The sequence below is a fragment of the Amphibalanus amphitrite genome, unplaced genomic scaffold (genome assembly GCF_019059575.1).
Source record: "Amphibalanus amphitrite isolate SeventyFive unplaced genomic scaffold, NRLGWU_Aamphi_draft 000001F_arrow, whole genome shotgun sequence".
Classification (NCBI taxonomy): domain Eukaryota; kingdom Metazoa; phylum Arthropoda; class Thecostraca; order Balanomorpha; family Balanidae; genus Amphibalanus; species Amphibalanus amphitrite.
Window position 1 is genome coordinate 381,379 of NW_024881499.1, and position 23,883 is coordinate 405,261.

The following is a 23,883-nucleotide window of genomic DNA, read 5'->3' on the forward strand; positions in this document are numbered from 1 at the left end:
ATCACAACCCCATAGACCAGATTTAAACGAAAAATAAAATATGTGGGTGTCAATTTAATTCTTTGTCGAGCTATCATGGAATACTGTAAGATACTGTAAGATAGGAGCACACAATGAGCTCCATTAAGTAGACTTTTCAGCCAGAGAAAAGGCTTGAAGCCCCAAAAAGCTTAAAATAAACTCTAATTCTGATTGTGCTCTGCAATCTGTTAGGTCAATTTCTACTGGCATAGCTCCATCGATGAAGGGTATAACCGATTCACCAACCTGATTGTTTTTGTCGTGTTCAGTCCTGTAGACCTGAATGATGTCCTCTTTGGACACCCACCGGTCCAGACGTTTGTCCATGTTCGGGAAGTGAATAAAATAGCGGACCGAAGCATCCGTGGAAGTTTCCACCTTCATTACCTGCAAAAAATGTAAAAAGAATGGTCACAAGTAGATCGCAACAATTATGCATTGTTCAAATCATGAGATGTGTCACATTCAGTCTGACAATGACAAACCTTAAGCATCATCACTTATGTGAAAATGATTTTATTCACTATTTTTTAGAAGCCCAGCCACCAGCAGAGCAGCCGGGAGGGGAAGGGGGGCCAGAGGGTCAGCTGATAAGTACCCTGTTGCAATTTCTGCCGGGTACTGCCCGTAATCGAATAAATTTGATCAATCAGACACGGGCTCGGTCGAACGGGACCAGGCTCTAAGAGATACCTAGACACGGGGCCCGGTCCGACACCGTCCGTTCCCGGGAAATGTCGAGACACGAGGGGCTCGGTTAATGTCCCAATTTTGGAAAAAAATGATGCAGAGTCGCGAACTGACTGAAAAAGTCCAATACTGGGGACCCGGCCGGATGGGACTAGGCTTTGAGATCTACTTATATGAACTTCCGGCTGGGCATGACCCATTGTGAGAAATGCCGGGGGGGGGGCGGTCAGACGGGCCCTGCTCAAAAAGTATTTTTGAGCCGTCGCGCAAGTGCCCGTCGCGCTGACCTGACTGTGCATGTTCATGATGATGACTGCTGTGTGTGTAAATTAAGGCCGTATGAAGTATGTAGAAGGCTGGTGGTCTTGGCGGCAATGTGTTACCGGTGCTAGGCCCACTGTTCTGGTGGCATGTGTATGTGGGCTATTAAGGTACGAGGCAAATTGGTCTGATCAGTTATGTACATAAGTTCTGAATGTTGGCTGACATGCACAGGGTGTGATGTACTGATCTCGTTCAATAAATAAGAGAAAACCGGAAAAAAGTGTACGTCGCGCTTCGAATCCGGACTGTTGTAGCCGGGAACGCGTGCTCTCACCACGCAGAGTCCAACGCTCTGCCGACTGAGCTACGGGACCGGCTACCTTCCCTCCCCCCTCCCGAAATGATTTCCTGGCTGCGCTATTACCAGTCACCGATGGTCAGAATATCACATGCATGTGTCAAATTATAAAGGGATTAAGACACGTTCTCGAAAACCTAACGAAAGAAAGTGGGTAGTGAGAAAAAACTAGCCTCTCACCATGCCATCCAGTGAACTGCCCGTGTTGGTCGACATCTGTAGGTTGGCAGTCGAGACCTCCACCAGACTGCCGGCGTGGATGATCCCCACGCACAGCCTGCGCGCACAGCCACACCCGTTGTCGGCCAGTCAGTGCACTGCGACACACGCAACAATACCGACACGTTCACCATCCTCGACTACAAACAGCGCGACCACAATCACCTGCCTCTTTTTCACGGTAAACGTCATAACTAAAGTTATTTCTGTCGAAGGCAGGGGCTTCATACTTTTAAACCTATAAAACTTGTGTTTGTAAAACGATTATTTTACCAGTATCATAAATATCAGCACTTCCGTAACTGAGATTAAAGGGACTATCCCACCTTTAACATGGGGTTTGAGTTGAGATAGCCAAGTTTGCGGCGAGGTTCAGAAACCACTATCTATCTAGGTTGCAACCCCCGCGGCCTCTTGGTGTTGAAGAGATTCGTTCCCTTCATTTGAAAATGGGCCTTGTACAAGGCCCTATCTTCAACATGGAGCGACCGTTAGTGTGACGTCACCTCGTTTAGTCATTCTGATTTAAATGGGTTTGTTCGTTGAATAATCGCTTAAAACTTGGTCTGAACTTTGTTGTGGTGCCTACAGAGTAAAAAGAATCAGCTTTATGACAGTAATGTGGCCTGGGGAAGGAGGTAATTTCGGGCTGTGACGTCACATATTTGAAAGTTTGTGTTTGGAATATGGGAAGCCTAAGATGTTTAATGAAAAATAAATGCCAGAACCGCGTTCCTGGTCATCCAATCTATAAAGTCGGGCACAATTTAACTGGTTTTAACAACATTTTAGAAGGTGGGATAGTCCCTTTAAGACAGAGATATTCCGAGCTTACTATACGGACCGGAAGAAAGCTTAATCCTTATATATGTCACACAAAGTCAAATTAGGTACATACACACGTTAGCCAGATAATTATAAACCAGTCGGAGACATTCCAGAGAGACATGATCAGCATCTTGGGCCGCTCAAGAAGTTTAGTCCTTACGTCACAGGCGATCAAAAAGGTGCTTATATGATGTCAGACCGTCCCATGGGCTGCCACAATGGGAATTAGGTATGATTTGATATTTTTTTACAAAAACTCGGAATGCTTTCAGACAGAACTGAACGCTTCAGAAAGAGCACAAACGGTGTACAAATGATCTAAGGAAAAGTACTTAACACTGGAGAGTGAAAATTAGGAAAATGACTCGGAAACTGAAGACTAGGATAGGAAAATGTACATGGCAATGACCTTTAATAATCTTTAAGTCCAAATCGTTACTTGCTAGATCACTGACGCTGGTCGTTAAATCGCTATTTAGTTCCACTTCTAATTTGTGTATCCCAATGCGCTGCAGAGCTTAATTAGCCGTCAGTCTAAGCCCGATAGGCATTATTTAAATCGTTAACCGTTTGTTGTTACATGGTTATTGGTTTAAAGGGACACTCCCACCTTAACCCTCGCCGGACCTATTGGTTTTCTACATACGCGCCGGCCGAGGGGGGGGGGGGGCGGGTACGACCCCCCCCCCCCTCGCCGTTTCGCCCCTGGTGGAGCTAGCGCGTCGCGGAAAAAACGAGCGTGTGCGCCGTTACGAGACGCAGAGATTGGTACCCGATTTTAAGGTCCTAGGTCATCCGGTGACCTCTGAGGTCAGGTCAAGTGCCTCAGGGTACGGTTCAGTTTTTGGTGAATAACTTCGCAAAAAACGGCCGCAGAGCGCCGATTTTGGCAGCATCGTGTTCGCCTCGCTCAGGCGCGTCGAATGATATACTTTTTGTCCGGGTCAGGTCAACTTGGGGTGTTGACCTCAGGTCAAGGTCAGGTCAGCACCCCCAGGTCACGAAGTTGGTCGAAAGAGGTCATGTCGCATATCATTCGATTCGGCAGGCCTTCCTGAGTCCATTGGTGCCTTTCCCGACTCGCTAGCTCAATTTGATCAAGAGTTATTGACGAAAAACTAATTTGACCTTGATGACGTCATAAATGACGTCACGCAAGGTCAACATTGCAAAAGTGACGCATCTAACCTTGCAAGGAGTGCATCAAATCACGATTCTGTGTGCTTGAGATAGTTGGAGATCGTTCCCGGCGCCAGAATAGCAGTTTGAATTTTTCCCCATTGACTTATAATGGTGAGGTCACGAAAATGACCTGACCTCATATGACCTTTAGGAAAAATCCGAGATATACAAGTTGTGGGACTCATAATGGATACTAGATCCTGCAAGTTTCATTTCCCTGTGACATCTCCTCTGGCAGTGAGGGCGTTGCGAAGTTGCGACATCTGAAGACCGTGCAGAGGTTCACTTATGACGTCATAGGTCAGTGACCTGACCTGACCCAAAAATGCGGTTGGTGTCAAAAGATCCGGCTTGGATCAAAGGTCAGGTATGCCAAGTTTCAGCTCTCTATCGCCAGCGTGTTCGGAGCTATCGCGAAAAAAACCCTATGGGGGGGGGGCGGCACCCGCCCCCCCCCTCGGCCGGCGAGGGTTAACATTAGTTTTGAGTTGAGATAGCCAAATTGGTGGCAATGGCCTGCAAATACCGGTTTGGGCACTCACAACATCGAAAAATGCTTTAATTAGAAGATATGGAATTTCAAACTTGCAGTTTTCGGATTCTAAGGGGCTAATGCATTGGAATGCCCCCTTAGAATTTGTGACGTCAGCGGAGATCTAACGATTTTTAAATTTTAGACTAAAACCATCGTTAACACGTGGTGTTCAGTGTGGTATATGCTGCTTTGCGCGCAACGTCTGCCGCACTTAAAGGCTGCCAAATTATTGCTTCCAAATAAAGTCGCTAGTAACAGGGGAGATCCCAAAAAGTAAACAAAAGTAAAAGCCTAATATCTTGAAAACCAGTGAATATTTTTCGGTGAAATTTGGTAGATATTCGTTTTCGCTCTTTCTGAACCAAGGGACATCACTTTCATGCCAATTCATTAACTTTTTTGAAGGTGGGAGGGTCCCTTTAACTTAGGGACATCAATTTCACATAATTAAGATTTTTTACTAACAGCTTAACGAAGGTCATTGCTACATTAAACATACTATGACGCCCCCTATGTATAGGTAAGAGATCATAAAGCAAGATAATCCTTACCCTATTGGCTGTTTGAAGACTTCTTTCGTTCCACTGGGGATCAACTCCTCGTGCCCGGACGTCTCCGCATCGACTCTGGGCTTTTTCTGTGCGCAGGAATGTTCCTGTTCTGTGCAGCTCGCGGACAGCATGGTTGGTGATGCAGTGCCCCTTGCAAGACGCTGGACCGTTCGTTTTCTAGTCCTAGTAGTCCCTCTAGAGTTTGCAGCGGTCTCAGTGCTCGTTTGTTTGGTTCTTTTACGCGTTCTTGCGAGCACTTGCCTGCCGTCTTGGCCGTCTGTGTCCTGATTGGCTTCCGATGGCTTATGCAGCAGGGATTCCACGCTAACGATGCTGAGACCGAACGGCAGTGGCTCGTCATCGGCTTCAGGCTCCGACGACACAGACTGCTCTCTCGGTGTATGCGACCCGACAGAGATACCGCCACCTTCAGAAGTTGCTTCCCATCGGTTCAAGTTCGGGTCTGGCGACGTTTCACCAAGCAATTCTTTTCGCACGGGTGATAAAGGCTCAGACAGAGCTTTTTTCCTGAGATGCTGATCAAGCTCGCTCTGGTGTCTAGCGGTAAAGAAGCCTTTGTTCATATACAACGCTATTTTACTCGGGGTCAGCCTACCCAGATCCGGCAGATCGTTCTTTGTTGGCCCATCACAAGTCCCTCGCAGGTTTCCTGATGTCGGGTTGATCTCCATTTCGACATCGCCAGGAACATTGGGAGGTGTATTGCAGGCTAGCAGGGGATCCAAAGGTGACGGAGCTGGATCATCCACATCAGAGTTGTCAGAGTTGTCTGCCACCATGGCGATCAGGTCCGAGCCCGGCGACGAGGGTGATCGCACTGGGCTGCCCTGTGCAGACCCTTGAGCAACTGTCTGCGACGATCCCGGCAGCGCTGGGAGAGCTACGGACGAGGGCGGCTCTGCGATGGTCTCTTCGCACGCGTCTCTGGAAACAGAGAATGTCTCTCCATCCACGCCGAACGGATTCACCACGGCCGTTGGTCTAGTGTGTCTGCTCTCTGCTGGCAGGTTTGTGGTCCGTGGAAGGTCAATGCTTGGAGGTTGAAGCATGAGCCGATCGAAACCGACAAACGGCGTCATGGCGACATCGTCGTCATCGTCATCGTTTATGTTGATCACCTCTGATTTTGGACCTTTTGGACAGCTATCTGGTCCTGTCCCCGCTTCTGTAGCAGACACATCCTTGTTCGGTCCGGATACAACTGGTGCCAACAGATTCGCTTCAGTTGTCTCCAGTTCTTCCACCTCGTCGTCCGAGTGAAGGATGGCGAAGGGGACCGGAGGCGCCACTGCCCCCTGTGGCTTCCTACTATCAGTGGGTTCTGGGCCATCGCTGACGTTGCCTACGTCAAGATGACAAGGTGACTCCGGTTGGGCCACTCTGTTTTCCTGCATATGCTCAAGGTCTCCCGTGATCGGTGACTCATCCGCTTCACTCGATGTGCAAGGAAGCGCCAGGTGCAACGACTCTGGTGTCGAGACACTTGGCGTCCCACATTCCCTTGTGGTCACACTATTGATTTCGAACAGAACATCAATGTTGTCTATGTTTTCTGCATTGATGACATGTTGATTGCCTTGCTCACTTTCCAGCACAGCGTCGCGCGCCCGGCCTGGCCGTCGACCGACGTCTAATGCCGCCTCGTCCGCCGAAGTCGTTGGTACGCTGTTTTCCGATGGTTCACCTTCAACGGTAATCACTTCCGGTTCACGTTCGGCACAAGACCCAGTGATGCAGTGCACCATTTTAAAATGGCACTCCAGACTACGCCTGTCCGCATGTAATATGTTGCACAGAACACAAGCACTTCCATCACGGCTAGAATAAAACAGTCGCCAGTACAGCTTCCAGTTGACGTTGTACTTATCCAGATGACGGGAGAGCAATGCTGGTGTTTTAAAATGTGTGTCACAGAAGCAGCACCATCGGAGAGTCTGTGCCTGTGTGGCCATCCACTTTTTATCCGTTGGTGATTCCATCATACGTTGGCGTGCCCCGAACTCCCTTCCTCAGATTGGCATTGCGTCACAGGCAGACGCCCAGACGACACCGAACCTATAAGAGGAGGCATAAAAGATCCAACAGTTAATTATGCAAAAAAGATAAAAAGCAATTTCAATATTTCCATACAGGAAATAAGCCTGACAAGGTGCCTGTGGAAAAAAACACGTATTGAGGTGATAACTGACGGCCGACATATCCATTACGCCTAGGGAGGGGAATGGAGCACGGGCTAAGTAAAATAAAACTTTGACAGTCTTACAACAATTTCATTAGGAACGAGAGCAAAACACTGGCGTGCCCATGCCTTTTCCATCGTTCATGCCCTAACATAAAATGATCTTTGAAGGAAAGAGTGGATTTCATCCAGTGAAGTCGAGCGCGATTGTGTTGTACGGGCCCAAAAAGTGACCATATCCCACCTTAACCCGCGCCCTGATGGGGGGGGGGGGGGACCATTTTGCCCCTCCCCCTGAGGGTTTTCTTAAATAACGAGAAAACGGAGAAATTTCCAATACCTTCCCGGGCATCAATTTGACACCTTCACACAAAATTTCAAGTCACAGGTCACCTTGGGCCAGGAGTTATTGAGGTCAAACTGAGGTCATCTTCGAGCAAAAAAGAGCCAAAAACATGACATCTTGAAACGCTCACCAAATCTACAGTTAACAAGTAATTTTAAAGTTCATTATGTGGTTGTGTAGAAAAAAACGGCGCTACAAAACTGCTATCCCGGATTTTCAAAATTTTGGAATTTTTAACCCCCAACATAAAAATAAAAATGATTTTTTTTTACAGAAAAACTCAAAATTCACGGAAAAAAATCGAATTTCGAAAAGAGCCGGAATATATGTGATAGTCCCTGCGCTCTTCGGTGTAAATGCCAAGTTTTAGATCGATACCTCCTTTTTTGGCCAAGTTATAGCGAAAAACTGTTCAAAATTGATGACGTCAAATTTTTTAGCTCAATTTTTAGCAATTCTAGACCAATTAACGCAAAACAAAGACCACCATTGAACTCCCCGTGACGAGCTGCATCGAATCGATACCCATTTTATGCAAAAATATCAACTTTTAAATTTGACCTAATTTGACCTGACCTTGACCTGACCTTCACCAAAACATAATCTCAACTGACCCCAAGGGCTGCCTGTCCAACATAATCGCATTTGGCATATAAAATGGACCATAAAACATGCATCACATGATAACTTTATATTGTGACCCTCAGTGACCTGACTTCTGTGACCTGACCTGGTATCAGTGACCTCAAATAGCAAAATATGTGTTTGACGAACATTTCCCTTTCGATGATTTTCAATGAAATGCATTTTACTCGATTTTACAACGCATTTCTTGAAATGCCTGTAAACGGTGAAAATTGACCTTTGACCTGACCTGTGACGTCATCGGTTTGAGCGAGGTCAATGAAATTGAGTCACAAGCTAGTTCCCCGTTGGGACTATCCAACGCCGTTTGCCGCCTGTCGCTATGTCGCGTGGTTCTCAATCTTAGGGGTGGCAAAAATGCCCCCCCCCCCCCCATCAGACCGCGTTGCTCGGCAGACCCCATCAGGGCGCGGGTTAAAGGGACCCTGCCACCTTAACATAAGATTTGAGTTGAGATAGCCAAAATGGGGTCCCTGGCTCACAATTACCGGTTTCGGCACTCACAACATCGAGAAATGCCTTAAATCGGAAATATTGAATTTCAAAATTGCAGCATTTTGATTCAGAGGGGCTAATGCATAGGAATAGGTACCCCTCTGAATGTGTGACGTCAGCGCAGATATCTAACGATTTTTAAATGTTTGACTAAAACGTTTTGTAGCACGCGGTGGTATATGCTGCTTTGCGCGCAACAAGTGCCGCAATTTTAGCTGCCAAACTATTGCTTCCAAATAAAGTCGCTAGGAACAGCGGAGATCCCAAAAAGTAAACAAAAGTAAAAGTCTAATATCTTGAAAATCGGTGAATATTTTCCGGTGAAATTTGGTAGATATTCGTTTTCGCTCTTTCTGAACCGAGCGACATCACTTTCATGCCAATTCATAAACTTTTTTGAAGGTGGGAGGGTCCCTTTAACGGGAAGGTCATGACCTTGACCTGAGGTAAAATTTTCAAATTGACCTTTCAAGGTCAAGAGATAGTTCATTCGACGCGTCTTGACGACAGGAACACGACGCTGGTAAAAGAAAGGTCGTGGATGATTTGAGTCATAAGTTATTGTAGAAAAACGGTTTCTGAAAAAAAAATCGGCTATTTTGGCAGTTTCTTCCCCCTGCAGGCAAAACCGTTGACGGTAGGTCAAATCTGAGAGAATTACTAAGAAAGAGCGTTAATAGGGCTATCAAATGCGCTTTTCTGAGGCACTGTAGCTTTATTAGTTTCCGAGCTGTGCGTCGATTTGTTGAAAATTGTCGACATCTGACTTACAAATCGGTGAATTTTGGCTTTCAATGACCTCTGGTGGCCTGACCTTTGACATGACCAAAAAAGTGACCGAAGTGATTTCTTCCTTATTTTTGACACTCTTTCGAACGCCGCCTTTCCCGTATCACTACGTGACCCAGGAGCCGAGTTAGAAGGGGTGTGTTCACCCCCCCCCCCCCAGCAGGGCGTGGAAATCCAGGACCCCCAGCGGGGCGCGTTGTCGAAAAGCAGCGAAAGGGCGTCAGCTGCCTAGTACAAATGTTGCTGTTAGAGGTCACTGATAATACCAGGTCAGATCACAGGTCAGGTCACCAAGGGTCAGGACATTAATCCAACTTTACTAAGGTTGTGCGATGCATGTTTTATGACCAATTTTTCATTTCCAACTCAATGGTGTTGGTAATAAGACCATCAGGTACGGTTTAGGCCACTTTCTGGTGGAGGTCAGGCCAAAAAAGGTCAAATTTCAAAATTGATAGTTTTGCATAAAATGGGTATTGATTCGATGCAGCTCGTCACGGGGAGTCTAATGGTGGTCCTTTTTTTGCGCTACGAGGTCTAGAATTGCTAAAAATTGAGTTTGAAAATTTGACGTCATCAATTTTTTTTTATTCAGGCCTTCCTCTAACGGGCTCGTATCGTCCCGATTACAAGGAGAGCTCCTCCTCCTCCTCCCGGCCCTCATTACCCACCCCCCAGGCTACGGCTGAAGTGGGAGCCTACCCCACACCTGGTGACACAGCCGGGGACGACGCCCGCGGAACGGACAGAACCGGGAATCGAACCCGAATCCGGCACCGCCCGCACCGCGGGTCGACGCCTTAACCGACTGCGCCACCAGGGCCGCTTTTGAAGAATTTTGAAGCTTTTTCGCTATAACTTGGCCAAAAAAGAGGTATCGATCTCAAATCAGATACCTATGTGGATAGAAAGTGGTAGGGACTATCACATATATTCCGTTTTTCGAAATTCCTATTTTTTTATTTTTCGGCTATTAGGGGAAGGTGGGGTAAGACGGCCCAGCGGGGCAAGACGGACCACCAGCCCTCCCGGCTGAACCGCTGCTGGTATCTACTGCTTTATGCACTCACTATGTTTGTTTTTCTTCGTAACAATGGCCACCTTGAGCTCATGCTGCTAGGATGCATAGCTTTTGAGTTATTGAGAAAAATGTTGTTTTTCGTCAAACCGATCTAATATAAGAGGTCTACGGGTGATTTAATTACGGCGCCTTTCTTGCATGATTAGTTTCTATTTTGCACTTAACTGTGAAAAATGAAGTTATAAACTTAATTATAGTCACACTTTAGGAAAGGAAAGGTTTTGCAATGTTGGGCTATTTGACACATACGTCATGATAATGACAGAATTTAGATTTGGGGTAAGACGGACCACTGTGGTCCATCTTACCCTGTGGTGGTCCATTGTACCCTGCATATGAAAAGTTCTTTCCAAAACATTGACTCAAGTTTAAGTAAGCTAATTTTTCAGGAAGGAGTCTTTGTGGCATGTGAGCCATGCATGCAAGTGCTCAGTTAGCATGCATTCATGCCAAACGACAATCAACACACATGTTCCCAGCTTTTAGCTGCACTTCCATCACACATGAGGGGCGTTCCACGACAAATCGACAAGTGCCCTGCACTCTCATATTTTATTTTTTGCTTAGAATTGGTCTAATGGGTTGTGATAGGCGGGGAAGCCAGCTGTGGCAAGGATTTTTTTCTTCGAACAACTGTTTCCGAGATATAGCCTCGGGCAATTTCTGGATTTCGCGCTGCAGCCCTATGTTTGGCGGCCTATAACTCAGAAACTATTGGTTTCTTACGATAAAAACTTTATATGGTTCAACTCACAATCAACCAACAAACATTTTGGCTATCTCGGATTTTCAATTTTTGAAAATTTTGATCACGTGACCTTTTGTCCTATTTTTCGAAGAGTGACCTTGATATTTTCCCCACTGAAAGTTGCAATTTTGTCTGATGACGATTAAAGCCTTATCGATTGTCATTCATATGCGATGATAAAAAAGTGGTTATCGCCCTGCGTTGACCTCAGGTCAGGTCATTTTTATGACCTGTCCATTATTACGAGCGGGAGCGACAGCGAGATCTCGAGAATAAAGCAAGATAGCGACAAGCGGTAAACGGTAAAGGGTACACACGGATAAGGTCTATAATTTTTACTGAAGTCATTTTCAGGTCAGGTCAAAGATGACGTCACAGGAGCTAAAAGGAAGTCAAAATAGCGGCACTATACATATATATGAAGTTTTTCTCGAATAACTTTCAAGGTATCCCAGCTAGGAACAAACTAATAGCACCATCGTGATCCTCTCGTCGATCCGCATCGAAACATATCTTTGTTGACCTCGAAAGGTCGAAAGGTCAAAAGTTGACATTAGGTCACGTGATCTGAGGTCAACTTTTGACCTTTCGACCTTTCGAGGTCAACATACATATGTTTCGATGCGGATCGACGAGAGGATCACGATGGTGCCATTAGTTTGTTCCTAGCTGGGATACCTTGAAAGTTATTTGAGAAAAACTTCATATATATGTATAGTGCCGCTATTTTGACTTCCTTTTAGCTCCTGTGACGTCATCTTTGACCTGACCTGAAAATGACCTCAGTAAAAATTATAGACCTTATCCGTGTGTACCCTTTACCGTTTACCGCTTGTCGCTATCTTGCTTAATTCTCGAGATCTCGCTGTCGCTCCCGCTCGTAATAATGGACAGGTCATAAAAATGACCTGACCTGAGGTCAACGCAGGGCGATAACCACTTTTTTTATTATCGCATATGAATGACAATCGATAAGGCTTTAATCGTCATCAGACAAAATTGCAACTTTCAGTGGGGAAAATATCAAGGTCACTCTTCGAAAAATAGGACAAAAGGTCACGTGATCAAAATTTTCAAAAATTGAAAATCCGAGATAGCCAAAATGTTTGTTGGTTAATTGTGAGTTGAACCATATAAAGTTTTTATCGTAAGAAACCAATAGTTTCTGAGTTATAGGCCGCCAAACATAGGGCTGCAGCGCGAAATCCAGAAATTGCCCGAGGCTATATCTCGGAAACAGTTGTTCGAAGAAAAAAATCCTTGCCACAGCTGGCTTCCCCGCCCATCACAACCCCTTACACCAGTTTTCAACGAAGAATAAAATATGAGGGTGCAAATTTAATTTTTTATTTGTCGATTTGTCGTGGAACGCCCCATGAGTAAAGAATAAAGGCTCATTTTGTTATTTTACCATTCTGGTTACTTTTTCTTACAAGAGTACAGAGCAGAAGTGTAACACACATGAACGGATAGCAGGCACTGCTGGGTGGTCCGTCTTACCCCACGTTTTTTCTTGTCTGAGTTTTTGACATGTCCTTCTTTAAGAGCATCCACCACCTAGATGTCTTTAATTTGAAATTTAGTCTTTACACATATCAACAGAGGAAGGATTGAGCATTCTGAAGACTATAAATAATATGAATTTACGAGAGCAGTGTAGCAAGATATGCGGCCTCAAACCTTAGCTGGTCCGTCTTATCCCACCTTCCCCTACCTATATTAAAAAAAATCTTTTTTATGTTTGGGGGTCAAAGTCCAAAAATTTCAAAAATCCGAGATAGCAGTTTTGTAGCCCTGTTGATTCTACACCTTTTGTGTCCGAAACATTTTTTTTTCAATTTTCTGTATCTCTTAAGCTGTAGGCCTGACAGCTCTTCCCGTGAAACCTTCTTTTGGGGGTCGAAAATGGCAGAAATGACGTCACTCTGACGTCATTAGAGGCCAACCTATCATAGCCTTTGGAAAATTTTTGGTAACAATGTGCAAAAGCTATTCACGGGAGGGTACTGAAAGTTTGGTGACGGTCGGCGTAGCGGTTCTGGAGAAGTATCAAAAAAAAAAAAAAACTAAAGGGGGCTGGGCAAAAAATGCCCCCCCCCCCCACCGCCTGGAAGGTTAAGGTCTCAAACTGCCCTTTGCACACCCTGTATTGGTCTCTGATGGCCTAAACGGGCCTCGGGCCCAAACCGGCCTCTAAAGGTCCCACACTTGACACTGGCCTTTAATATGTCAATCAGCCCAGTTGGCAGTTGCGGTGGTAGCCAGGGGCGGAGCTTCCCATACAGTTGGTGGGGCGGCTGTCCCACGGTCCCACCAACTTGGTATTTTGCCCCACCAATACCTAAGCGTTTTGCCCCACCAACTTAAGCTGATCTCTAAGACTTTGTTGATAGGGTAGCCTGGGGCAAGACGCCCCAGATAATTTATTTTGCTACATAAATTTTGTCCCACATCACCTAGAAGGCCAAATTTGTGCTCAATGCGTTCTTTGGACATTTTACTTTAAATTGCACCCCTCAAATTCATTCACTTATGATCGGACTCCAAGCTAGGAAGTGATTTGTGAAGCAACTGCAAATGGGGCATTTTGCCCCAACCCCAGGGCAAAACGCCCCACGGCCTGGGGCAAGTAGCCCCATACTTTAGATTAAAGATTTAACATGGATAGTTGGCTAAATCTTATGTGAGAGGTCCGTTAGACCTCTGGAGGCACGGCACTGAAGTTAGCACATTCCATCCTGTCAGGTGTTCAGCTATGACACTATTGTATGAACAGGTTTTTCACCTGCCTCATAAGACTAAATAATAAATTATTGCAATGCAAATGTTTACAAAATACTTCCATTGCCATCCAGTTGGTGAGAAAAATATACATAAAGGCATAGAAACTTACTGTTCGCCAGCTACCGAACATTAGAAAGTGGGTAGCCCGAACAACACATGAGGTAAAACGCCCCATGGGGCTTTTTGCCCCGCGACCTACTGGGGCGTTTTACCCCATCACGTAGTTCGGTCAGAGAACAACGCCTTGCACTCCAGCAAGACATAATTTAACAGGAACCAACCCGGCATGATAAGCGTTAGACAATAGTTGTTCAAAATACAAGTCGTTAACCTGATGTGGACCATAAAAGAACGCCATGATGCATAAACTGACAACAAAACATAAAAATCACTCAAAAAACACATTTTTGGCTATATCTCCCGAAAGAGTCATCATAATTTCTTTCCAGTCTGCTCATATAATGTTCATATAGTGCACGTTTTATAGAAGAGAGGATGTTTCTCCAGAACTCTGCCAGTTCCGAGTAACACCGGTGAGGCGTTTTACCTCGGCGGGGCGACTTGCCCCGGTCTACCCTATGCATATGAATCTTTTTCGCGTTGAAGGGCTTTGGAATGTCTATTTGATGCAAAATATTATATATGTAATGATAGGAATTGATTCAGTGCGGTATTTTATTCAACTTCACAATCGGACATTGTGGGTTTGAGACTTTTTGCCCCACCAACTTCCCTGGAAAAGCTCCACCCATGGTGGTAGCTGATAAACCTCTTAAAAACGTACAGGCCTGGCTGAGCCTAGCTGGGCCGTTCATGTTGATTTTTATACATTGAAAAGAATCGCTTTGCAGTGGACGTTTCACGCTCGCTCGTAACAAAGTTTCTGGATGCCTCTGGAATTCGCATGGGTGCCGACGGCTGCGGAGGACGGGGGAACGCGTCCATCAGTTTGAGTTTATGGACGGGGGTCTCCCTGAAATTTTAACCAAATGTTTTTTTGTCTCGTTTCTTTTTACCTCTGAGCATTTTTGCGAATTCACGTGACCATTTATGTCACTTATAGTGCAGGAGGCACCTTTCCCAACGCCAGGGGGCGGCTTTCCCACCCTCCAGGGTAATATGCTCCTTTCACTTCTTCAGGAAAATGCTTAATAACAAAAAGGCTACCTATCACATTTCAAGCACGAAAGTGTGATATTTTTAGAAAAATGTCGGCTTCCGTTGAAACTCCATGTTTTTTCTTTCCATTCGTCATTTTTGAATAATATACGTCATTACGAATAATAATATACTTTTCAAAACCCTGGGCATCTTTCCCCACTCTCACCTCCCCTACCTACAAGACCAGAAAAAAATAAATGATTCACTGGGAAGTGGGAACAGAGGATCGAAACAGTGATTCCACATGCAGTTGGCTTATCTTTTTTTCTTCAATTCAGAAATATAATTAATAGCTATGGGTGCAATCACGGCTTGCAAAAAAAGCATTACCCATATGTATCATTCCCATTTAGTGGCAACCTCAGCACAACAGACAGGCGACAGCCTTGCCGTGCCTTGTCCTGCTTACATTTGATCACAATCCCACAACTTGAAAATGTCATGATCACAAAAACAGATCAAGATGCATGGGAAAGAAGCCTTTGAAAAAATGATGGCACATTGTAACACTGCAAATCAAGGCTAAGACAAATGTACCTATTTGGCTATCTGAGATTTGAGACGGAAACTTCCATAAAGCAACTTACTATCTAACCACAATTTTATTTTAAAAAATATCAAGTATGTGCATTTTTCAACCTATACCAGTTATTTGAAGGTAAGATTGTACCAAAATGAATAGAAAAAGATCCCATGCCATTAGGTACCTACATGGTCATGACACCACCTACCAGAATCAAATATTTGATGTCTTCATTTTATTATTTCAGAAGCCTTGTCAGATTTTCTTAGCCTGTCTCATCACTGAAATTGCACAAATACCTAAGTAGGTACACCACAAGTGGTATGGTTGAATAGAAAATCAAAAAGTGAAATCAAGAGGAGTAAGTTGATATTTTTAGCTGGCCAGCATCAATGGTACCTACCTATTGAAACTTCACATGCACTTTTCTTAAAAGCTTTTAGGGCATTTACAGGCTTTAAAAGTCTAACTGTAGTTTACACAATTGATATTTGCAACACAAAACAAGCACTACTGTACACAGTGGGAGTTAGAGACACATACATCTTGCTACCTATAACCATGCAAAAATCTGCAACTCTCATTTGCCTGCCTTGACCACTATACTCTGTTCCATTTCAAGCTTGCGGTCAGAATTTCTTCGGCAGATCGCTCCTCTGCTCAAGAATTTGCGTCTTTAAATGTAAGAGCTGTATATACAAAAATCACGCACTGCTTTCAGCAGGGCACTTTGGCCGCAAGCTTGGAACGGAACAGAGTGTAGTCAACAAAAAATTGGTTGCACCATGAATAACTATCAGATATGAAATCAGGTCAAAATACATCGTGTGGTATGTTTGTTATAATCACTTTGGCGATCGGACCTTTTGTATATAAACACCAGCAAATCAAACAAGTGTTGAGAGTAGATTATTGCATAGGTTTCAGACATATTTGGACAAATGACTGGCTTGGACATTTTTGGACGGACAGTCAACGTAAGTATGAATTCAATTGAATTGGACGAACCTTAGACATTTTGGTAAAAGTATACATTAGGTCCGAGTGCCTGTTAAAAGATAAAGTTTTCACATTCTTACATTATTTGACATCCTGAATCCAAAAATGATACTTACATGTACTGGAAACGTGGAAAAAACACCAAATCACCAACCCATGTCACTACAATACCACCCGCCGGCATTAACACGCGACGAATGAAAAACGTGGGCGTTGTAGCGCTGCCATATATGGATTGCTGCCATTTCAGGGGAAATTTTAGGAACAGGGGTTTTGGGTGGGGAAAAAGAAAACGATACGAATGGTGTGATGAAAGTGACGTCATAATTACAAAAAAAGGAACCTAACCTAACCTAACCTAACCTAACCTAACCTAACCTAACCTAACCTACTGATGTTTGCCTACCGGGGATAAGGAAAAAGTTACTTGCAGGAATAGATTGCAGGCAAGAGTAAATCAAATATTTTTAGGTTAAGTGGTCATGCATCAGGCTTCAGGCCTTCGGCCTGAAGCCAGATACATAACCACTTAACCTAAAAATATTTGATTTACTCTTGCCTGTAATCTCTCCTAAGGCATTGCCTTCGGCACTGCGCTGCTTCGCCGCGAGAAGTATTATGACGTCATTATTCACAGTTGAATAGCAACTGTTAGATATCATCCTTGATTTACTTGACCTTGGCCAGCTTTGCGCAAGTAATTGCCGCCCGGCACATTGCGCTAGTGTTTTTATATACCTTGATTGCGCTAGTGTGGAGTTGGTGTGTGGAGTGCGGTAGCGATTTGCGGTAACTGTAAGTATTTCATAGGTGCTTTGATGCTTGGTTCCAGAAGGAATAACTATCAGATATGAAATGAGGAGGTCAAAATACATCGTATAGTATGCTTTTCATAATCGGTTCGCCACTCGGACCTTATATATACTAATACCGACATTTTCTGAAACTGAGTACTGACACCACTAATGCGAGCCAAACATCCTATAAATAGACAGTTGTGTACCTACCTGATAACCAGATATACACTGTGATAACCAGCACGCCGGAAATTACCAAGACAGGACAGGAGCTTTATAGCCTTGAAGACGACCCCAACAGAAATGTCAACGAACAACGATATATGTCGCGAAGCGACCGGAAACGCACAGTTACAGTAGCGTGTCCCCCGCCAGGGGGCGGTGAAGTCTAGTAGGAAAATCTCAGGGTATATTGAATTAGGGGGTAGGACCAAGTTTAGTAGGCATGATCTCAGCAATTATCTTGTTTTATATGGCGGTTTTCATTATCACAATATTATTTTTGATATCATGAAGTTTGTATATCTCGGTTTTACGAAAAATATTAGAGCAACAAAGATAAATTTCGCGAAAAAAATAATTTTAGTTGGAAACACCCATTCTGGTATGCAAAATTCAGTATGAAGCCCAGTATGGTGACTGTCTAGTGTGCTTCCAAGGCTGAGTACCTGATATCAACAGGAGTTGTTTACTATTTTGCCTTACGTTGCTAGGTGGTTGCTAGGGAGCTAAGGATACTCTCTTGCGTGATCATTCGCACTTATTTTTCCTCATTTTATCGACATGTTGCTGTTTCCGAGACCTAACTCATGCTAAGAAAAAAAAGCAGTTTTCTTAAAATGTGTATTTAAGTGCCGTAGTATTAATACAGCACCGCAATTCTGCTTAAATATCTGCAAAATCCTGACTTCCCGGAAAATTGTTGGTGGTGATGGGGATCGAGCCCGTCGATGAAAAGTAAGTCAATATTCAAAGGCTTCAAAACGTTATATTTCTTGTTGTTCTGTGAAATAGTAATGCAAAGACCGATGATAGTGCCAGTGTTGAGCTTTCCAATGAAGCATTGCAATTAGTAGTAAGGTTATTATCATCTTAGATATCTTCCATCAAATATTAGAATTCTGCCATTCTCTTGCTGTAGAACAGGGTTACTTTCAGTCTCTTGGGAACACGATTTGCCGGTCTCAGATCGAAAAACACTTCAAAAAGCGGTAATAGACAATGAAATTTCCCACCTGATAGCATCTCGGGTTTTTATATATCCTGTCTAGAATTTTCATAAATCAGACGTAAAAATGGCCAATTTCGTCAGATTCCGAATTTTTGCCATTGGGTCTAATGTAAAGCATGGCTACTTTCAGTCTCTTGGGAACACGATTTCTGTACTTCAGATTGAAAAACACTTCAAAAGTCGCAGATAGTAGACGATTTAATCTACAAGATAGCATCTCGCTTTTTTCTGTATCTGGTCATGTATCTTCATAAAACCCTCTCAAATATAGTCAATTTAGCATTAAAGTCTACGGATTTAGAAGAATTTTCATATCCGACTAGATTTGGGCTACCATGTCTGTTGACCGGGGGCCGGGAAAATCTGGCAATCCCCGGCGTGACGTAACGTCGGGGATGACCGATGGCGCCTTGCACTGAAAGATACGGCAGAACGGCTATTTTTGACACGGTGACTGTAAATACGGTGAGCTCATCTGGATTTGGTCACGTGATCATTTTCGAGCGCAGCGCACGTGCAGTTGTGGCGAGGGCACTTCCAAAAATTCTGGATCCATCCGATTTTGGAGCCAATGCAAAGTCTATGGGAAAATGGTTCATTTTTATTTGTTTTTCGTATCACACCTAAACTTTCAAGTTTTTCTCAAAGATACACCCTGATTCATGTGTAGAATTGATTGGTCTTTCATATGGTATCAATTTTAGATTTTTATCGGATAATTTCAAAAATTACTTGTGTGAGAAAATCACGGTCGCGGTGGGCGCGACCGGCGCCGCCACCTTCGGTGACCGTGCCACGATCGCGGTGGATGTGACCTGCATCACTGCCTCTGGTGGCGCAAGGCTCGCTGCAACACCACGCAGCGGCGGCGTGGACCGCGGCCGGTGCCGTGGTGAGACCGTACCGCCCACACGCACCGGCGAGGCGGCACGGTGTCGCAACCTACGCACTGGCCACTGACCGACCTTCGCCCGACCCCTCGGGACGTGACGGTGAACCCGGGACGGAGCGCGAGGAGATGGCTTTCGCCCGACCCTGGGGGCGCGCTGGCGAGACCGGGCCGGCGCGCGAGGTCACGACTTTCACGCCGCACAGCCGTGCTACGTGAAGTACGCGTCTCTCCGACGTTTAGAACATGTAGTTTTTATATTTATGTAATTAGCCCTGCAATGGATTGGAACAGGCTTTTTCTCCTGTAGCTCTGTATAGCTAACAATGAATAAATAGGAGCAGACCTGGAATACGGATCGATCGCATTATTCCTTGTGTGAAATATATTACGACGTATTACGGTGAATACGTGCGTAATAACTTATTGCAGGACCGATTCTCACGCACTGCATGATTTATTGTACTTCAAAACGTTCGATATGCCAGGTTCTAAGCTGATGTATATGTCACCCGATTTGATGCGGTTGCATGGTCTATTGCACATATAAGATAAGATACGTTAGAGGCAAAACTGAGTATGTCGCAGAATGTTCACTATTTTACGTGGTTTCACGGGTTTTCCAAAGCAGAAAACATAATGCTAGTTGCATTGTTTGTCGGTTGGCGGTTGCATTAGGTACGTTTAAAAATTGGCAATGTAACATTACGAGAAACAATACGGGCCGTCTGGTACAATAAACAACGATGAGGTACCGGGTCGCATTGTTTATTGTAATGATATTAACTGTTAACAAAAAGTGTGTGACTTTATATCCTATCTGGTATTCTATATGAAAATCTGACATCTTGTTAGTTTGTGAGTTAGCACTTGTTTCGCATGTGGTTTCATTCGCGAATAAGGACGGATTCTTACGGCCATGCCTGTAACGTGCGTGTACTCGTATGTGTATTATTTTTATATGTTATACTGTGGCCCTCGGATTGCGTGAAAGTACGCGGGTTGTGACGTCACACTGCGTGTGACGGTATAAATACGCGCGCGTGGCGTAGGTCGGGGCTCGCTCTACTGGCTCGCTTCTGGCTCTCTCTTGTTCGCCTTCGCTGGCACTCGTCCGCCCCGTCACGGACGGAGCGGTGCTCCTCCGCGGCCTCGCCACGCAGTAATGTGAGTACCGGTGGGTCGCCGGTCCAGTCAGGACCTGTTTGTGCCCGAGTGACGCAGTAGTGTTTTCTTCACTGTGCGTGTAGCGGGTAACATTGCGCCTGTCTGCCTATTGCCTGGTAACTGTGAAATTTTGAAATTGTGAATTTTTGAAAAATGATTAAAAATACTTTTGTGCTGTTATGACACATAAAACGCTTATCAGCATGTTCCTCATCATGTGATAAAGCCATATCCGTGGTCCAACATAGCCGAGGGCCCGAGACCCTCCCAATTTCCAACCATCGACCTTATAAGCAAAGGATGTAAGCGTAATGTAAGCGTAGATGTAAGCGGGCGACTTTCCGTTATATATCCGTACATATGCATCCTTATGAAAATCGGAAGTGTGACGATTGGCGACGCGCGCGACATCTGTGCTGCGACTGTGGCGACACCTGGTGGCTGCTTTTCTGCTGTATGTAGGTATTGGGGTTCTTGCCAGATGGTTCCTACTGCTACACCACTATGTTGACTCAATACTAGAAAGTTATTTTGCCAGTAAAAGGGAAGCAAATTGAAAGTTAAGTTATAAAATTGCTTATAAATGATGACGAGATAATAATAAAGAAATTTTGGTTGAATAAATATTTAAACATTTAACCGTGAAACTATATTCTGGTCAGGGGCGGATCCAGGAATTTTCGGGAGGGGGGAGGCAAGTCAAAATAGGGGCGAGTTGGCAATCTGGGGGCGCTTCATACGAAAGGGCGCCAAACCGTCGTCAAAATCGAGAGTCGTCAAACCCGCGCCGTGCTGGGTGACGTTGTCATGCTCCCCCTCAGGTTTTTCGCAAATATCTGAAAAACAGCTGTGCGCAGCGCCGCCGTTTTTAGCACACCTTATCATGCATCTTTTCTGCACATGTATAAATGCCAGACCCGGGTCGCGAGTTTCCTAAGTGTGGAACTATTCAGGCCGTCGCCCGTTCGAGTGTCGTCATCACTCGGCGCTGGCGGCTAGGTGCATGGATTGGCGGGTCCTTAAGTTGGCGAAGAGGCGGAGCCAGTTATCCTGCGTAAATATTTAGTCAGTCTTAATTTTAGCGAGTTCCCTAGTTAGAGAAAGAGTAACTTGCTCTACGTGAATATATAACCGGTGTTATTTCAGTTATCGTTCGTGCATTCGCCCACCTTGGAAGCATATTGATATCTCCTACGAGGTGCTTGTGTTAATTGACAGCGGGGTTTGTGCACTGCGTTTCGCTTCAGCATTGAGCAAATGTCTTCAGTAGGTATTACGGCTGGTGATTCTGCCTATCGGCGTTGAATGATGTTTGACACCAATAGGACATAAATTAGCAGGTAGTGCGAATTTATTATTAGCAGATTTATCAGCGAGATTATTAGCAGATTTATTAGCAGATTTATTATTTATTTTATTAGCAGGTAGTGCGGATCTATAGTGCGGATAGTGAGTGACGCCATCTGGACCGATGCTGGAGATGGTAGCGCCACCTGCCGCCACTTAACTGCTCGCTACTTGTAACAGTGCCTGGCTGGTGCTGTGTGTTGATTGTTTGAAGCGTAGTACCTTATGACGCATAATATAAGGTCACTTTGCAAAATTTGAGGAGCATGGACGAATTAATTTGTGAGGCATTGACGCCTTATTAACCCTCGCATGTGTGCGGCGTTTGCCAGCTTCTAATGTGTAGGGGGGGGGGGTCGGTTGGACCCCCCTTGCCGTTTGGCCCCTGATCGAGCTAGAGCTTCGCGGAAAAAACGAGCGTGTTGCCCGTGACGAGAGGAAGCCGATGATACCCAATTTTAAGGTCCTAGGTCATTGGTTGACCTTCCAGGTCAGGTCAATGACCCAAAGTCGGGAAAATCGGGACCTGTTAGAAAGTCGTAAAGTGTGGCTGCTAAGGGGGTTTTCGGGGTGCTGATCACGAATATCGTGTTAGTTTTGATCACAGATGATGTCTTGAAGCATTTAGACCTGGTCGGGTCAGGTCAGGTCAGGTCAACCAGTAGGCGTCGTGACGGGTATTCGTAGTACGTGTCAACCGCCTCTGACAGCTTCGTAACATGTTACGAAGTCACCAAAACTACTTCGTAAATGTTCAAATGGTTGCTAAATTCGAATTCAGCTCCAAAAACTAGCCTAGAAACATGTAAAACTCGAAAAAGTGACCCGAGGTCACCCGAGGTCACCAAAGGTCAATGACCTGACCTGACATTCAGGTGACTTTGACACACACGGGAGTAACATCAAATCACATGTTTGAACGTTTGAAACCACGGAAAGCTTGCAAACACGCGGCTAGTGCGAGCCGACATACGCGAAATCGCGATTCCGGCCAAACATGGTCTCGGAAAAGAGGTCACAGGTTAAAGGTCATTTGGGTCAGGGTCATGAAATTTTCAGGGTAGGTGTAAAATTGATCAATGCGAGGGTACTGAAAGTTTCGTCGCGATCGGCCGCTTTTTACGCGAGTTATTCGCGAAAAACCATGGGGGGGGTCCATCCGACCCCCCCCCCCTACACATGCGAGGGTTAATACATAATTGTTCCCAACACAAGCTATGTATCAGATTTTAATGTAATTGCTCAACTTCCCATAATAACACCAGGGGCGCTAGTGCCGCGCGCCGCTAGCCTATAATCGTGCAGCGATTGGTCAGCCGACTGTGAGCCATGACGTCACAGCTTGTAACGTCATCTCGGCGAAGCTTGCGCCAATCATAGACCTTAGGTATGGGCAGTTCCACACTTAGGAAACTCGCACCCGGGTCATGCTACGGCAGGTCACCAGGGCCTCGTTTCATAAAAGGAATTACTTACGGCGTTCGGTCAATTATGCCAGATTTGGCGTATTTGATGCCAATTCGGTTTCATAAAGCCGGAGACCGGAGTAATTCACGCCATCGAAAGTACGGAGCTTCATTTACGGCAAATGCTCGATTCCGGACCAATTGATGCCATTTGGGTTTCATAAAACGACGTAATTAACGCCAAATATTTTATCAAGCTCTTGATATCAGTGGTGTAAACTACGCACAAAAATGTTGCGTGATTTTGAATTAATGTGAAGATTCGAAGCTAATTTTTAATATATTGTATATTGTTGAGCCCGGTGAGGAAGAAAGAACAGCCAAAATGAGAAAAAGAAACTGCAAATCTTCTGTACCAGTCGCTTTTTGTGGCCACTATCGGAATTTTGTTTATTCGCCGCGCCGCGCCACTTTCGTAGTGAGGCACTTCTGCTTAGCTGGCTTTCTGCTGTTTTTAATATATTGTTTTAATAAAGGATGGTCATCAATATCAATTTTGTTTTTTCATACATAATTTTTAAGATTTGAATTCAACATAATTGTTTTATAAATTCTCGTAAAAAAATA

The 23,883-nt window shown here is 44.8% G+C and overlaps 1 protein-coding gene across 1 annotated transcript in view; it reads right to left on the reverse strand.

The window, feature by feature from the left end:
- LOC122381087 overlaps positions 1-17,568 on the reverse strand; it is a 43,369-nt gene extending 25,801 nt beyond the window's left edge. The window contains exons 1-3 of the mRNA XM_043364900.1: positions 17,427-17,568; positions 1,514-1,610; positions 268-408 (exon numbers count right to left, since the gene is read on the reverse strand). Coding sequence (XP_043220835.1) covers positions 268-408; positions 1,514-1,549 — 177 coding nt within the window. The 5' untranslated portion in view covers positions 1,550-1,610; positions 17,427-17,568. The remainder of the gene's footprint in view (positions 1-267; positions 409-1,513; positions 1,611-17,426) is intronic.
- Between the last annotated feature and the right edge of the window lie 6,315 nt (positions 17,569-23,883).